Below are 18,767 nucleotides of genomic sequence, written 5' to 3'. Positions count from 1 at the left end.
ACAGCATACTCTGAGTGGCCAAAAGTCATGGGAAGACACTGAATGTGATGTTAATAACGAGTTGCTCCTCCGCGAGCCCTCAAAACGGCAGCAGTACGGCGAGGCATCGACTCTACAGTGTGTTGGAATCGTTCTGGAGGGATCTGGACTCACGCATCTTGCTCTGCTACCAACAATTGAGGGGTTGCCGGCAAGAACCCCACCAGTCAAAAAAATTGAAAAACGAGATACAGGCGCCATCCTGTAGTGTTCAGCATTACGCACGTGATTACACAACTGATTCTGTCAAAAACACCCCAAGTCGTACTGTATTAGCCTCTAAAGATACGGCGATTCGGCGAAAACCCCAAAAGTCTGGACTGTTGCTAGCTAGAACACCACTAGTCAGTGGTGTTTCAGGCAGGTGCTACGTGAGCGCTCTGCTCAACTCCCGATAAACCACCGATAAGCTACACTTTTCTTTAAAACTGCCCGCGTTCCTCTAGGTTGTACTCCTGTTCTCCCAGGTTTAACGTTAATATGGACACAACTGGTCCCATGAGATCATCTCAATGACGCTACATTTCATAACTAGCATCCCACATTCCGAGTTAACGGATGAGCTGGTTTTAATAAGTGACAGCTGTCCTGGGCAAAACAAAAACAATGGTTTACTTCTTCTTCTGTGTAGTGCACATTCTCAAACGTTTTAAAAGTTATACATACTTTTTTTCCCGTTCGTGGTCATAGCTACCTACCAAACGACCGGGACTTTTCACTTATTTCTGCTCAATGCAGGAAGACTACCATCGCCGAACTTCCTGAAGAAAGGATTCTGAAGGCAATTTGGTTTGGAGATATTCACCCACCCTGATTTCAAGGATTTTAAAAAACAACTGACAGTTTATTTTGTAAAAACCAAAGCCAGCATTCAGGCTTCAGGGTGTTCGATCTATGCAGTGTTACTTCAAACATAAAGCTGTATAATTGCGACAAACGTACCGTGGTCCTTGGAGCCGTCACATCATCACAGATCCGAAGTTCAAAACTCCTGACACAATCAGCTTACTAGGAACTTTCCCATCCCCTCCTGCAGTGAAACTGCTAAGGTTGAGGACATATTAAAACTTGCCGAATATCTCGCAAATCCTGCAAGTAAAGAGTACTACTCAAGCCTCTTTGTCACAGCCGCATCAGTGGATGTACCTACAACCAAATGTGACCATGAAACAGACAATGATGACAATAGTGATGGATGTGAAAATTAATGTTTTGAGTTGTCATTGTTTGCTGCATATCACATTTTCCTCCTCTTTATTTAATAAATAATCATTTATATGGTATATAAGTATAATATTATTAGATATTATCTTAGTGGTGTTGTATTGATTTCTGTAAAACACCCACTAGTCCAATCCATTTTCCTTCCTCAGGCCCAGAGAATATAATTTGGTGTCACTCAATGAGTTCTGATAACGTCCCTGATGCCTACAGAGTATTTAGACAAAACAAAAGACAATCGCTATAATATGGGACGAAGATAAGCGTTTTTTTTCGTTTTCACATAATCGTGATTTTCTAACTAGTGGGGTTCTTGCCGGCAACCCCTCAATTGGTCTTGTGTAATTGGTGCGTGGCTCATGGAGCGTAAACCAGCATCGACAGCATCCCATAAATGTTAATGGATTAAGATCAGGGGATCAATCAATCAATACTGATCTGCATTTAGTGCAGTCGCCCAGGTGGCAGATTCCCTATCTGTTGCTTTCCTAGCCTTTTCCGAAATGATTTCAAAGAAATTGGAAATTTATTGAACATCTCCCTTGGTAAGTTATTCCAATCCCTAACTCCCCTTCCTATAAATGAATATTTGCCCCAGTTTGTCCTCTTGAATTCCAACTTTATCTTCATATCGTGATCTTTCCTACTTTTATAAACGCCATTCAAACCTATTCGTCTACTAATGTCATTCCACGCCATCTCTCCGCTGACAGCTCGGAACATACCACTTAGTCGAGCAGCTCTTCTTCTTTCTCTCACTTCTTCCCAACCCAAACATTGCAACATTTTTGTAACGCTACTCTTTTGTCGGAAATCACCCAGAACAAATCGAGCTGCTTTTCTTTGGATTTTTTCCAGTTCTTGAATCAGGTAATCCTGGTGAGGGTCCCATACACTGGAACCATACTCTAGTTGGGGTCTTACCAGAGACTTATATGCACTCTCCTTTACATCCTTACTACAACCCCTAAACACCCTCATAACCATGTGTAGAGATCGGTACCCTTTATTTACAATCCAATTTATGTGATTACCCCAGTGAAGATCTTTCCTTATATTAACACCTAGATACTTACAATGATCCCCAAAAGGAACTTTCACCCCATCAACGCAGTAATTAAAACTGAGAGGACTTTTCCTATTTGTGAAACTCACAACCTGACTTTTAGCCCCATTTATCAACATACCATTGCCTGCTGTCCATCTCACAACATTTTCGAGGTCACGTTGCAGTTGCTCACAATCTTGTAACTTATTTATCACTCTATAGAGAATAACATCATCCGCAAAAAGCCTTACCTCCGATTCCACTCCTTTACTCATATCATTTATATATATAAGAAAACATAAAGGTCCGATAACACTGCCCTGAGGAACTCCCCTCTCAACTATTACAGGGTCAGACAAAGCTTCACCTACTCTAACTCTCTGAGATCTATTTTCTAGAAATATAGCAACCCATTCAGTCACTATTTTGTCTAGTCCAATTGCACTCATTTTTGCCAGTAGTCTCCCATGATCCACCCTATCAAATGCTTTAGACATGTCAATCGCGATACAGTCCATTTGACCTCCAGAATCCAAGATATCTGCTATATCTTGCTGGAATCCTACAAGTTGAGCTTCAGTGGAATAACCGTTCCTAAAACCGAATTGCCTTCTATCGAACCAGTTATTAATTTCACAAACATGTCTAATATAATCAGAAAGAATGCCTTCCCAAAGCTTACATACAATGCATGTCAAACTTACTGGCCTGTAATTTTCAGCTTTATGTCTATCACCCTTTCCTTTATATACAGGGGCTACTATAGCAACTCTCCATTCATCTGGTATAGCTCCTTCGAACAAACAATAATCAAATAAGTACTTCAGATATGGTACTACATTCCAACCCATCGTCTTTAGTATATCCCCAGAAATCTTATCAATTCCAGCCGCTTTTCTAGTTTTCAACTTTTGTATCTTATTGTAAATGTCATTGTTATCATATGTAAATTGTATTACATCTTTGGCCTTAGTCTCTTCCTCTATCTCGACATTATCCTTGTAACCAGCAATCTTTACATACTGCTGACTGAATACTTCTGCCTTTTGAAGATCCTCACATACACACCCCCCTTGTTCATTAATTATTCCTGGAATGTCCTTCTTGGAACCTGTTTCTGCCTTAAAATACCTATACATACCCTTCCATTTTTCACTAAAATTTGTATGACTGCCAATTATGCTTGCCATCATGTTATCCTTAGCTGCCTTCTTTGCTAGATTCAATTTTCTAGTAAGTTCCTTCAATTTCTCCTTACTTCCACAGCCATTTCTAACTCTATTTCTTTCCAGTCTGCACCTCCTTCTTAGTCTCTTTATTTCTCTATTATAATAAGGTGGGTCTTTACCATTCCTTACCACCCTTAAAGGTACAAACCTGTTTTCGCATTCCTCAACAATTTCTTTAAACCCATCCCAGAGTCTGTTTACATTTTTATTTACCATTTTCCACCGATCATAGTTACTTTTTAGAAACTGCCTCATACCTGCTTTATCAGCCATATGGTACTGCCTAACAGTCCTACTTTTAAGACCTTCCTTTCTATCGCATTTATTTTTAACTACCACAAAAACAGCTTCATGATCACTAATACCATCTATTACTTCAGTTTCCCTATAGAGCTCATCTGGTTTTATCAGCACCACATCCAGGATATTTTTCCCTCTGGTTGGTTCCATCACTTTCTGAATCAGCTGTCCTTCCCATATTAACTTATTTGCCATTTGTTGGTCATGCTTCCTGTCGTTCGCATTTCCTTCCCAATTGACATCTGGCAAATTCAGATCTCCCGCTACAATCACATTTCTTTCCATGTCGTTTCCCACATAGCTGACTATCCTATCAAATAATTCCGAATCCGCATCAGTGCTACCCTTTCCCGATCTGTACACTCCAAATATATCAAGTTGCCTATTATCTTTAGAAATGAGCCTTACACCTAGAATTTCATGTGTCTCATCTTTAACTTTTTCGTAGCTTACAAATTCTTCTTTCACCAGAATGAAAACTCCCCCTCCCACCTTTCCTATCCTATCTCTACGATACACACTCCAGTGCCGTGAGAAAATTTCTGCATCCATTATATCATTTCTCAGCCATGATTCAACTCCTATTACAATATCTGGTAAATATATATCTATTAAATTACTTAATTCTATTCCTTTCTTTACAATACTTCTGCAGTTCAGCACTAACAATTTTATGTCATCCTTACTTGATTTCCAGTTCCCTGTTCCCTTATCACCGCTCCCTAGGCCATCCCGTTTCCCTGAATGTACCTCCCTATTACCCTTCCAAACAAATTTCCTAACTTATACGTACCACTGCGGTTTAAATGAAGGCCATCCGAGCGCAGATCCCCATCTCCTACCCACCCATTAGGATCTAGAAATTTCACTCCCAGTTTCCCACATACCCACTCCATAGTCTCATTTAAATCCCCAATCACCCTCCAGTCAGTATGCCTCCTACACAGTATTCCACTAATAACAATCTCCGCTTTCTTAAACTTCACCCGTGCTGCATTTACCAGATCCCACACATCTCCAACTATGTTGGTACTTATATCAGCTTGCCTTACGTTGTTGGTACCAACGTGAAACACTACCACCTTCTCCTTCCCCTCCTCCCTCTCTTCTACTTTCCTCAACATCTGCCTCAACCTAATTCCTGGATAACATTCTACCCTGGTTCCCTTTCCTCCACACACTTTCCCCACGTGTCTAACGATGGAATCCCCCATGACCAGAGCCTCAACCCTACCCACCTCATTTGATCCCCTCCCCTCCTTGTCAGCCCTATCTTTCCTGATAGCTGCAGAAGCTACTTCCTCCTTCCTTTTCTCCTTCCCATGACCCTGTTCCACCTGTCTTTTCCTATCCTCTACTCTACATTTCCCTTTCCTACCTTTTCCCTTCCTCCTACTTCCATGCATCTCAGCAACAGTTCCCTGTCCCTCATCTTCCCTCTGTTGTTCTACCTGGAGTGACTCGTACCGATTTCGCACAGACGCCTGTCCTGAATTCTGATCCTGAATAGAGCCCTTGGCCTGCAATCTCCTTCCCCTTAGAACGTTAGACCACCTGTCTTCTACAACTCCTCCCTTTCCTTCCCCTCCCTCTCGTATACCTACTGTAACCTGTACATTGTTTGAGGGAGTCCTATCTTCCTTCCTGTCTTCTGTGAGAATCCTAATTATCTCCCTCAAACTTTCCAACTCCTCCCTCATACCCCTCAATGCCTCACCACACCCACAATAAGTACACTCGCGCTCCTTAGCCATTCTTTACGGGGGAAAAATTATAAATTAAAAAAATAAAGTAACTTATTTGCAAAAAAATAAATGAACGGAGGGATATATTGTCTGGGATAGTACACAACAATAAGGTAAATAATATACGACTACACTACAATACTACTTAGTCGTGCTCTATTTTTTTTAATCCTACAACCCCTAACAGGATAAAAACTGCTGTTAATTACTGAATATCGAAAGTAATACACAAGAACTACACAATTCCAAACTGCAATTAAGCCTATCCTAATTTCAACAATATTTTAGTAAGAGTTTCTACGGATACCTCTACTACACCAGTACTACACAAATATTTTACAATAATAAAATAAGCACACTAAATTCTAATAGGATATTACTCGTATACTACTGTACAGTACACTACAGTAATTTTTAAACTACTTTCAGACGTATCCTAATTACGATACCGGTACCGTACCGTATGTCACTACTAAGCACAACAGAAATGAAATTTGCAAGAACTACTGTACTCAAAGATTACCAACGAAGCTAAATGCTTAGACAAATTATTATTAGTATTAGGGTCTAATAGATACACACGAATATAGCAGGCAAGATACGGCACTATCTAAATGTACGGTACCGTACTGTATCTATACTACAATGTATCTACACTACACTATACTGAGTTTGGTTAAATGCTTAAGTATCAAAAGGATTGCCGTACACGAAGAAAAACACGAATATAACTGGATACTATCTAATATATTATACCTTATCTTCACTACAATTCTACTGAAATGTGGTTATGTGATTATTACAGCTGGTGGATTACTATTATTTTCCCTACTCCACGGGACGGAGAAAAAAAAGTGTCCTTAATTAGGCCTACTGAAAATACGAGGTTGTCTACAATAATTTCTCAAATATTTCTGTCAAAACTACTACTACTATTACTCCAGGGACTTGAACTGCAATTACTGGGATATATGAACTTTATATTATTATTAGCTAACAGCTCATAAATACTGAAAGATCGAGGGAGCGAAATATAAATTACGGATACTAACTACTTACTCAGAAGTACAAATGAATGGAATACAAGGTCAGCTGATTTTTATTTATATTTACTTGACTACACTACACCCTTTGTTCACGACTGTAGCCAACAATGCAATATTTGAATATGAGGAGCGACAATAATCAATAACAATACGACTGTTAACTATTACCGTGCAATCTCTTTAACTTCTTTTTAAATGGAAGTTTACAGGCGAATCGTGTTTTTTAATGTAGTAAATTATTACCTTCGCGATAGTTTGAACGTAGGATCTACACGAAATACCGGAGAAGTTGCTGCAGAAGTTACGGTACTATTCCTTATGATAATCTGCCTTTGTAAGTATAACCAACGAACCTACAGATACCGGTATTTACAAATATTTTTAAAGTTAATATTGTTACCTAAAGTATTACCTAAACCTAAATTCGAAACAAGTTGCACCTAGCTAGCCTACTTAACCTAGAAAACGTAATTTACTGAAGACCAACTGAATTACTTGTTACAAAATTTAAATAATTATTACTACTCCCAATTTCTACCAACAAGCAGTAAACACCACTATATAAACAGCACTAAATGAATCAGATATACACAAAATTAAGCTATTTCAATAGGTTTTCACTACTTTATCACTACAATAATGCAAGAGCTCTCTCAACAGCCAACCGTTCTCAAGCGCATCCAACAATGCAACCATCTGGAGGGCCAGTCCATGGTTGTAACTTCACTGGAGTTCTCCTCCAACCACCTGCGTGCCAACACTGAGTGCTGACATGGCGCATTGCCTGTTGAAACATGGCATCTAAAGCAGGGTACTTTAGGGCCAGCAAGGGATGCACATGGTATGAAAGAAGTCCTAATAACATGCACCTGTCAGTGCTCCCTGCAGCTGGACAGTGGGGCCTAATTGCGACCAAGAGAACGCCACCCAGACCAGAACTGAGCCACCTCCCACAACCTTGTTGTCACGCAGGACCCATAGCTTCATAGTGCATACTCCATACTCCCACGCGTCCATCAGCTCGATACAACTGGAACCGGGATTCACCGGACCATACAACACGCCGCCACTGCTCCATGGTCCATTGTCGGTGTTCAGGGCTCATTCACGTCGTTGAGCTCTGTGTCGATGTGTCAGCAAAGGGACACGAGTTGGTCGTCGCCTGGTGAAGCCTATGCGGTGCAGTTGCCTCTTACAGTCCTGGTAGAAGTGGGCTCCTGAAGTAGAAGTAAAAGTGGGTTGTAATCTGACTCGCAGTAGCCCATTGAGCGCCCAGTTTGGTTCTGCGAAGATGACGTGATGTCCGTTCGTTAAACACCTGTGGTCTTCCCGTGCGGCGGTTTACGCGGGTGGTAACATTCTCTCTGCGATATTGAAGATCCACCCTCGACACTGTTGACCTCGGAAACCCGAAATCGCGTGTAATCTCCGCAATGCCATGATCCATGCACCGTGCGCCGATGATCACCCCTCGTCCAAAATCGGTTAACTTGCGACGTGTTGCCATCTTCACGACACTGGTGTCTGTGACAGACTGCTTAGCTACGCCGTAGTTAGCCGCAACGCTCAGGGGTCGTACACCGGACATTTTCTATTGAAACACCCCTTCCCGTGATTTTTTGGCCACTCAGTGTATATTAAACATTGTTTTCAAGCTATATACACATAACTTAACTTGCATCAATCTTTGGACCATGATTTGAAAAGCTCAACACCTTCACGTTCTGTCAAGAGGTAGATAGTTTCTATAGATACATTGCGATGCTTTACTAGCAGAACTTGAAATACAGATGGAAACGAAACGAGATCGACTTCCAGCCAGACAGGGGTTGGAGGGGCTAAGAAACGAGAGAAATCCATAGCGAGTTGCATTTTCACCACTGCAGATCTAAAGCAATACTACACAATGTAATGAATTATTAAAGGTTGGGCGTAGGAGATTATTGATGAATAGTATTAAAGAAAGTGTTCTTCAGGTAGATTACAGATCAGTCATGATTCCCCTCAATAACTTACTGTATTTATAATAGTTTATGAACTGCTCATTGTAGAATGTAGGGTACATCAACACGGTATGTCTGTAATGCTATACATTTCTTCTTGCAGTGTGTTTACCGCTGTATCTTCAACACGTCCAATATAGTAAGTACGGTAACAAAATATTCCTTCTATATTTCACTAAAGGTCATTTACTAATAATTGCTTGCCACCCTGTTATACTAGCTGACTTATTTGCTAAACTCAATTTCCTGCTTAGTTCCATCAATCTCTCTTTATTTCCACAACCATTCCTAACTGGTTCTTTCCAACATCCATCTCCTTCTTAAATTGTTTATTTGTCTGTCATATGCTTTTGCTGGCAAGATGTAGTGTTTACAGTGCGCTATGCCTTCTGGTATGGGCTAGAATAAAATTGTTACTTTCATTGACCTGTCTAAGTCTCTTCCTTGGCTTTGACAATACGAAAGTGGCTGAGGTATGAGTGACGCTAGAAATGCCATTCCTTATGCAGCCAGTCCCTGCTATGAATGGTGTGAACATGTCGCTCATAGGGTCGGTTGTTGCAGGCATTTCAGTGGGCTTGGCAGACTGATGTGCAATAGCAACTTCTGGCTCGGTGAGGAAGGCAACGGGAAACTACCTCACTCCTCATTTCCCTGTTACGCCTCTTCAGTGACACCTAGGCCATCTATTACAGTTAATGATGAACCTGTTGAGGATCCAACCAGCCTTCGGGCTGAATACCCAACATACATACATACATGTCTGTTATAATATACAGGGTGAATCACCTAAAACTTGCACCCCAAATATTTCTGAAATGGAAGGTGCTATTGATGTGCAGTTTTCACAGACACGAAGCGTTACCGAGGTCTCGCAAATGTAGAAACCCCTATACAGATTTTAATAATCTGTATTATTATAGATATCCCAATTTTTTTTCAAACGGAACAATGTCGATTGACATTAACAAAATAAAACTAGAATCAATTAGAACGTCAATGGTGTTTTTTTCTTCTGGATCCTAGTTCAAGTAATTAACGAGCTATCGTAGTTTGGATATTGTAAATACTGACAATTGTGTGATCCTTTCAACTGCAAAGTTACCGAGGCTATGATGTTCTTATGCTTGTTTCATTCACAGTTACTCTGTGATAGTTCAAGAAGTATGATGTGGTGGAAGTTAGTATTTACCAATACTGAAAAGGCCAACATGTTAATGGTATATGGAGAATATACGAAAAATGCTGTTCGTTCTTGTATTCTGAATGATATCATAGTATACGTCACTCATATCGACAATTATGTGTGAACCTCTTCAAACAATTGCGTGCAACGGGAAGTATGACACTCACAAAAAGTAACAGAAAAAATCGAGTGACGAGAAGAGGGTGAAATTAATGTTCTTGTAGCTGTTGTTGTAGATCCGCACGTTAGTTCGCGTGCAATCGCGCGAGGAATTGAAATGAGTCAGGTAAGTGTACTACGCGTTCTCCACCGTTTTAAGTTCCATCCATGTCTCTGTCCATCAAAAGCTGCATGGAAAGGGTTTTGAGAATGGTGTTAACTTTTGTACATGGGCATTAAGGGAAAGTACATTATGATGCATCTTGTTTAGTGATGAAAAAAACATACAAATCATAGCTAAGTAGTTGAATTTTCGTTCAGCCAGGCTTCATTCAGACAGAAATCAAAGTTCCTCCGTCTAGCTCAGAAACAAGCGGTCTCTCGCACGAACCCCGATACTAGTCAAACTGTCGTCAATCTTTCCAAGCAATCCTTGGACGAGAACCAAACGGCAGTTCTAGCTAGGGGTCTTAATTTCGCTGTCGCTCCCTCTAAAATTCCCACTGAGGAGGCAGCCATCCACAAACTACCTCCGGATGAGGCTGAGGAGTTAAGACTCATAACGTCCGCTGTTGTATCCGCGCCCAATTTAACAAGAGGCGAAAGGAGAGCTCTGAAGGAACTTCGAGATGATTCTGAACTGACCATTCTCTCAGCTGATAAGGGTAATGGGACAGTGGTTATGGACACTGGCGAGCAGTGTTGCCAACTTATATTTTCAAGATCCGCTAAATACTACTTAAAATCTGCTAAAATTCCGCCAAGAAATCCGATATCAAATAATGAGCAATAAAATGAGCAATACTAGTAATAATAATAATAATAATAATAATAATAATAATAATAATAATAATAAAATAGTAATAATAATAATAATACTACTACTACTAATAATAATAATAATAATAATAATAATAATAATAATAATAATAATAAAGGTAAATGTCTGCTCTCACCTGATCTGTGAGTTTTATTGGGATTAACCCCCTGCCTGCGAGCCGGCGAGCTAAACCTTGTAGGCGTTTTAGTGCCAGGTGGAAACTAGGTGAATCCCCTATCTCAAGGGCCACACACAGAACAGGCCAGTTCATTACACGGTCTTCCTTCATAGCATAAATATAAATGCTACTCTCTCACAGTTTCATTATCTGTCGTCATTCATCAACTAAGAGATAAGTACCCTTTCCCCACGCATAACAAATTTATGATACTATGATCTCATAACATCAAATCCAAATAACATATTTTCCTCATGTGACTGCTAGATCCTGACTAGAAATACGGAATAGCTCGGAGACAGACTGGAGTACAAATTTAAAAAGAACGCAAAATGGATAAAACACTAAATTCCGCTATAATAAATCTAGAATTCCGCCAAAAATTCCGCTGTCTGCTAAATGGTATATTTCTCCGCCGACAGTCTTCTAATTCCGCCAAATTTAGCGGAAAATCCGCTAAGTTGGCAACACTGCTGACGGGTATAAGAATAAGATCTTGGCTATATTGTCAGAGCCTGTTTACTCCCGTGACCCCACCACTCGTGTGTCCAACGCCACCGTGAAGCTCTTAAGGCAATCTTCAGTTCCAAAAGAGGAGGCTAAACATCTGGCCCCGCGGGATGCAGTGCCACCTAGATTATATGGACTGCCTAAGATCCATAAAAACGATGTTCCTCTCAGACCTATTGTCAGTGCGATAGGTTCTCCTACGTATGCTCTGGCTAAATACCTAAGTAAATTGCTTCAGCCACACATAGGACGTACTGAATCATACGTCAGGGACTCTTGGTATTTCGTCAACAAGCTGTCAACCATAACCCTTCAATCTAATGCACTTTTGGGGAGTTTCGATGTGGAGTCCTTGTTCATTAAAGTGCCTTTTTTTTCTATTTGCTATTTGCTTTACGTCGCACCGACACAGATAGGTCTTATGGCGATGATAGGATGGGAAATGCCTAGGAAGTGGAAGGATGCGGCCGTGGCCTTAATTAAGGTACAGCCCCGGCATTTTCCTGGTGTGAAAATGGGAAACCACGGAAAACCATCTTCAGGGCTGCCGACAGTGGGGCTCGAACCCACGATCTCCCGATTACTGGATACTGGCCGCACTTACACTAAAGTGCCGATTGACTCGGTCATGTCTCTCATTGAACACCTGTTCCCTGAGGACATTATTAAGCTATTTTACCACTGCATGACTTCCAGCTATTTCTTGTGGGGTGGGAATTTTTACGGACAGACGGACGGAGTGGCTATGGGAAGTCCGCTTTCGCCCGTAGTGGCTAATGTCTTTATGGAGCATTTTGAGGAGGAGGCTATTGCTTCGGTGCCAGTCAAACCTATGATGTGCTGGATGTATGTTGATGATGCATTTGTGGTCTGGACAGAAGGTCCTGAGAAACGTCACCTATCTCTAAACCACCTAAATCAGCAACATCCTTCAATAAAATTCACTATGGAGATGGAGTCGGAGGGATGCCTTCCTTTCTTGGATGTTCTAGTAAGAAAGAAACCGGACGGCTCCTTAGGACATACCGTCTATCGCAACCCTACCCATACAACTCGCTATCTTCATGCAGATTCTCACCAACATCCAGCACAAAAACAAGGCAATCTCACGACACTCGCCAAGAGGGCGAGACGAATTTGTGAGCCATCACATATCCAGGTGAAGATGGACACGCTCAAAGTCGCGTTCAAGGGTAATGGTTACAGTGCTTTGCACATTTATAGAGCCCTGCATCCCAAAGAAATGACCGAGCAAAGCTCACAGAAGGAAGAAGTGAAGGGAACTGCCTACTTGCCTTACATTCACAACACCACAGATCGAATTGCCAAGCTCCTCCGCAAAAACAATATAAAAGCCGTGTTTGGCACCGCCACTGAAATTGCTGTCTGAGTAAAACCAAGGACAAATTGTCCCCACTTTTACATCCTGGGGTATACGAAATTCCCTGTAATTGCGGTAAGGTATATATCTCTGAAACATGCCGGTCCATTGGTACCCGTATCAACGAACACGAACGTAATATTCGTCTCAACAAACCAGACAAATCGTCAATAGATGAGCACGCTCTATCGTCGGGTCATGATGTCATGTTCCAAGTAGGCTACAGGTCCAGGATTATACGGGAAGCTGTGGAAATCCTAACAATTTCAACAGGGACACCGGCTATCAATTAAGTAATACCTGGTTGCCAGCCATTAAGAATTTACGTAGGTAGTATCTTTCGTCTCGGTTTTATCCAAATTCGTACGTTCCTCGGCGCCAGATGTCTCATTCCAGGCTTGTGTCTATATCATACACCTGTCAAGTTCATATGTTACGTACACACGTTATGTGAACCGCTTAGTCTGATGGTTCGGTCAGCTTCCGCTTCGAAGGCTAGCGTTGTGCCACGTCCTGGGAGCCATCTGGTGGCGAATTAACGTACCATTTCCACTTCTATTATAACGTATAAATTTTAAAGAGTCATTGTTTAGGAAGCCTTTCTCGTGGACAGTCGAGATTTCTTCTTAGGACGCAGGGCACAGTTCCCTGCGAAACGTAAAGAATTTCACCTTATTTTCTTGACACGGCATAAGTCCAAACGCCTATATAGCACCATATCAGTTGTTTATCTAGTCCCTTGCAAAATAATTTCATAGAAGTTGAACATTTATCGAATATCACTATTGGTAAATTATTCCAATCCCTAACTCCTCTTCCTATAAACGAATATTTCTCCAAGTTTGTCCTCCTGAATTCCAACTTTATCTTCACATTGTGATCTTTTCTACTTTTAAAAACACTACTCAATCTTATTCGTCTACTAACGTCAATCCACAGACAGCTCGGAACATACCACTCATTCGAGGAGCTTGTCTCCTTACTCCCAGGTCCTCCCAGCCCAAAGTTTGCAACATTTTCGTAACACGACTCCTTTGACGGAAATCATCCGGAACAAATCGTGCTGCTCTTCTTTGGAACACCATCTAATTTTCGAATAAAGCAATCCTGGTGAGGATCCCATACACTGAAACTAGACTCTAATTGCTGTCGTGCCAGAGACTTATATGTTCTCTCCCTTGAATCCTTACTACAACCCCTAATAATTAATACAAGTTGTTTTACGTCGCACCGACACAGATAGGTCTTATGGCGACGATGGGATAGGAAAGGTCTAGGAGTGGGAGGAAGCGGCCGTGGCCTTAATTAAGGTACAGACCCAGCATTTAGTTGTTGTGAAAATGGGAAACTACAGAAAACCATCTTCAGGGCTGCTGACAGTGGGTTTCGTACCCCCTATTTCTCGAATACTGGATACTGACCGCACTTAAGTGACTGCAACTATCGATCTCGGCACTGCAACCTCTAAATACACTCATAACCATATGAAAAGATCTGTAGCTTTTATTTACAACACCGTTTATATGGATATGCTAATAAAGATATTTCCTTACGCTAATACTTACGTATTTACACTGATCCCTATGGGGTACTTTCAGCCCCCATTAACAAATATAATTAAAACTGACAGGAATTTTCATGTTGGTGAAACTCACAACCTGACATTTCATTCTGTTTACTATCATTATCTGCTGTTCATCTCACAACAGTGTCGAGGACATTTTTGCAGTCGCTGACAATCATGGAACTTATTTATTACTCTGTACAGAAATGTTGAAGAACAGCCATGTTGATATTGCCTGCATACAGGAGACCAAGTGGACAGGTCCCAAAGCGAAAGATGGCTACAAACTCATCTACCATGGCACCAGCACAACATCGAATGGTGTGGCAATAGTGGTTGGCCTACGTTACCGCAACATCACAAGTGTCATTACTCATTAGAATGTCGGACAGGCTCATGTCTGTCAAGATTGGTTTAGCATCAATAACTGCCCATATCTCCTCAAACTAGATGCACGGAAGATGAGAAGGATGAGTTCTGGAACAGTCTTGATACCCATCTTGGAAAAATTACTCCATATGAGGTCATTTTCCTTGGAGGAGACTTACATGGACATGTCGGACCTCAACGGGATGGATATGAGCGATGTCATGGAGGATATGGTCTTGGCACGCGAAACGATGAGGGATGTCGTATACTTGATTGTGCAGAGGCTCATGACCTAGTTGTGACCAACACATATTTCAAGAAATTGATAACACATCTACCTACATATATCAGTGGAGGTCATGCTACTCAGATCGATTTCTGAATGGTTCGACAACAAGATCTGAAGATGGTAATGGATACCAAAGTGATCCCATATAACAGCATTGACCCCCAACACCGCTTACTTGTTCTGGATATTCGGAAAACTGTCAAACGTCCTAAGACACTTAAAACTGGACCTGAGCCCATCAAGTGGTGGAAAATGAGTGTCCACAAGAACGAAATGAAGACAGCTTTATACAACTTATTAGTGAAGTCTGACCAGTCAATTGAGGACTTGTGGGAAGATGTTGCAAAACAGATACATCAGGGAGCAACAGTAACTCTGGGAAAAACAAAACCCGGGCGAAAATACATTGATAAACAGACATGGTGGTGGGATGATGAAGTCCAACAAGCTATCAAGGAGAAAAAGGTAGGATTTAAGATGTGGTGGATGACAAGCCTGGATACTGACCTTCAGAGATATAAAGTGCTGAAATCAGCAGCGAAAGAGCAGTGGTTGCTGCAAAAGATCGTTGTTACCAGGATCTGTACGACCAGCTAGACACATCAGCATGAGAAAATAACTTTCATCGCCGTGCGGAGTCCCGTAACCGTTCAACCCAAGACATCGGATATGTCATGCATATCAAGGGAGCTGACAACAAATTACTACAAGACCAACAAGCTATCCTTCAACGATGGTCAGACTATTTTGCAGATATCAGCAACAAAGAACTTGATCGTTCACCGATTGCACGTTCTGATCCCGTCTATGGACCCGTGCCTTTGATTATGGCAGAGGAAGTAATGATTGCCATAAAGAAGATGAAGAACGGAAAAGCAAGTGATCCAGATGACATACCAGCAGAAATCTGGAAAATGCTTGGCAGGCCCGCTGCAGAATTCCTTGCCACACTCTTCAACCAGATCATCATCGAGAACAAACTTCCCCGTGCATGGGCAACTAGCACGGCAGTTCCAATCTGGAAGGGTAAAGGAGACGTGAGCGACTGCTGAACATACCGCCCTATTCGACTCCTCTACCATACACTGAAGATATTCGAACGAGTGCTGGACAGCAGGGACCATACATGCCACACGTCTATTGATAGAAAAACATAGGAAGAGACAGAAGAGTGTACACATGGCATTTATGGACCTAGAAAAAGCATTCGACCGAGTCCCACATGACCTCATTGGGCGAGCTCTTCGTAGTCATGAAGTCCCGGAAGCCTATGTAAGCCGGGTACAACTTATACATCACAATACAACTAGTGTGGTGCGGAGTCCAGCTGGAAGCTCCCCACCTTTTGATATCACTGTGGGTGTACATCAGGGCTCAGCTCTATCACCATTATTATTTATCCTCTGCTTGCATACAGCAACGGCCGACATACAGACATCGCATCCCTGGACCCTTCTTTATGCGGATGATGTGGTACTTGCCCAACAAACACGCCTTGGACTCCAGCGCCAGACACAAACTTGGAGCGACACATTAGCTGAGAATGGTCTGCGCCTCAACGCCCAGAAAACCGAATACCTAGAATGTGGCCCCCAAACTAGTGGGACCATGAGGATCAATAATGGAGACTTGCAGCAAACTATGTATTTTAAATACCTACGGTCAGTTGTCAATTCGAACTGTGATGCCACTTTTGATACCCGAGTGCGTGTAAATGCAGCTTGGCTCAAGTGGAGACAAGTCATCGGAGTCTTCTGCGGTAAAAAGATGCCTCACCATCTAAAAGCAAATATTTACAAGACCGTGGTATGACCAACAGCTATTTACGGGGCAGAATGTCGTCCCATTACAAAAAAGAGCATGGGCAGACTCTTCATACAATGGAAATGAAGATGCTTCGATGGACTCTTGGACTGACTCGATGTGACCACATAAGAAATGCAGATGTTCGACAAAGTCTTGGCGACGCTCCAATTGTGGAGAAAGTGAGGGAAGCGCGTCTCCGCTGGTACGGTCACGTTATGAGAAGGCATGACGGTTCAGTTGCTAAAACAGCTCTCCAAGTTGATCCGGGAGGAATACGACGACGTGGAAGGCCTTTAAAGCGGTGAACTGACAATATCAAGGCCGACATTCACGACGTTGGTTTAAAACCTGAATATGTCAGCAATAGGACGAAATGGAGGAGATGTAGCAAAACAGCTAGGAAAGAGAGAGAGAGAGACAGTAGAATATCATTCACAAAATTTCTTATCTCTGATACTAGTTCTTTATTCATATTATACTTCCTTAACATTACAGGATCAGGTGTTAACTCTCGTATTAAAGAAGGAATTTAAGGGATAAGGAGATTGTTGATCCGTGCCTCACTTTCTTGAAATTTAGCCACTCGTTGTCACTCTTTTGTCTAGTCCATCTGTCGTCATTTTTGTCAGTAGTCCCGCATGATCTACCCTACCAAAAGCCTTGGATAGGTCAATAGTGATCCAGTTCATTTGACCTCCTCAGTCTAAAATATCTGCTATATCTTGCTGGATTTCTACTAGTTGAGCCTCATTGGAATAGCTTCTCCTAAATTCGAACTGCCTACTACCAAATCAGTTAATATTTTTGCAACCATGCCTAATATAATCAGAAATTATTATTTCTCAAAGCTTACATGCAACACATGTCAAACTGACTGACCTGTAATTTTTGGCTTTAAATTTATCACCTTTGCATTTGTACACAGGGGCTACAATAGCAACTCTCTATTCAACTTATATAGTTCCGTAATGCAAACAGATGTTTTGTTTGTTTTTTATATAATTTTCTTTACGTCGTACCGACACAGATAGGTTTTATGGCGACGATGTGATAGGAAAGGGCTAGGAGTGCGATGAAAGCGGCTGTGTCCTTAATTAAGGTACATCCCCAGCATTTGCCTGGTGTGAAAATGGGAAAGCACGGAAAACCATCTTCAGGATTGCCGACAGTGGGGTTCGAACCCACTATCTCCCGAATGAAAGATCACTGCTGTGCGATCCTAACCGCAATGCCAACTCGCTCGGTCATGCAAACAGTAATCAAATAAATACTTCAGATATTATATACTATGTCCGAACCCATCGCCTTTTGTCCCGTTATCAACATAAATTTTATCAGTTCCAGCTGTTTTTCTTTTATTCCAGTAATTATGGTAGCCTGTTGCTCTTTCTCGATAGGTGTAGAATCTCTCCATCCGTCGAAGTCTGGTTCATTTATTATTTATTTATTTATGGTATGGCAAAAATGTACATATATACAATTGAATATAAAAATATAAAACAATGACGAGAAAACATAATTTCAAACCAGAATGTCCAGTCCTTCCATCCACTCTAATCCCTTGGGTTTACCCCTTTTAATCATCTTTATCCGACAGGCAGGTTATACCACCCCCATTCACAATATTAATGGAAAATTTCATAACTGTTAGGCCATACACTTAAATAGTGCCAAGAATACATTTTTTAACACATTGCTTTACGTCGCGAGGACACAGATAGGTCTTATGGCGACGATGAAATGGAAAAAGGGCTAGGAGTGGAAAGGAAGCGACCGTGGCCTTAAGGTAGAGCCCCAGCATTCGCCTGCTGTGAAAATGGGAAACCTCGAGACTGTTTTAGCGATGCCCTATGTTATAATAATATACTAGTAAT

The 18,767-nt window shown here is 41.5% G+C and overlaps 1 protein-coding gene across 2 annotated transcripts in view; it reads left to right on the top strand.

The window, feature by feature from the left end:
* The window catches only part of LOC136881254 (uncharacterized), a 215,538-nt gene that overhangs the window by 173,568 nt on the left and 23,203 nt on the right, over window positions 1-18,767 (top strand). For both annotated transcript variants that reach the window (XM_067154026.2, XM_067154016.2), the window contains exon 6: window positions 8,735-8,770. In XM_067154026.2, the coding sequence (XP_067010127.2) occupies window positions 8,735-8,770 (36 nt within the window). The remainder of the gene's footprint in view (window positions 1-8,734; window positions 8,771-18,767) is intronic.

The sequence above is a fragment of the Anabrus simplex genome, chromosome 1, assembly GCF_040414725.1.
Source record: "Anabrus simplex isolate iqAnaSimp1 chromosome 1, ASM4041472v1, whole genome shotgun sequence".
Classification (NCBI taxonomy): domain Eukaryota; kingdom Metazoa; phylum Arthropoda; class Insecta; order Orthoptera; family Tettigoniidae; genus Anabrus; species Anabrus simplex.
The sequence above is the reverse complement of the archived record's forward strand: the minus strand, read 5'-3'. Positions and strand labels throughout refer to the sequence as shown.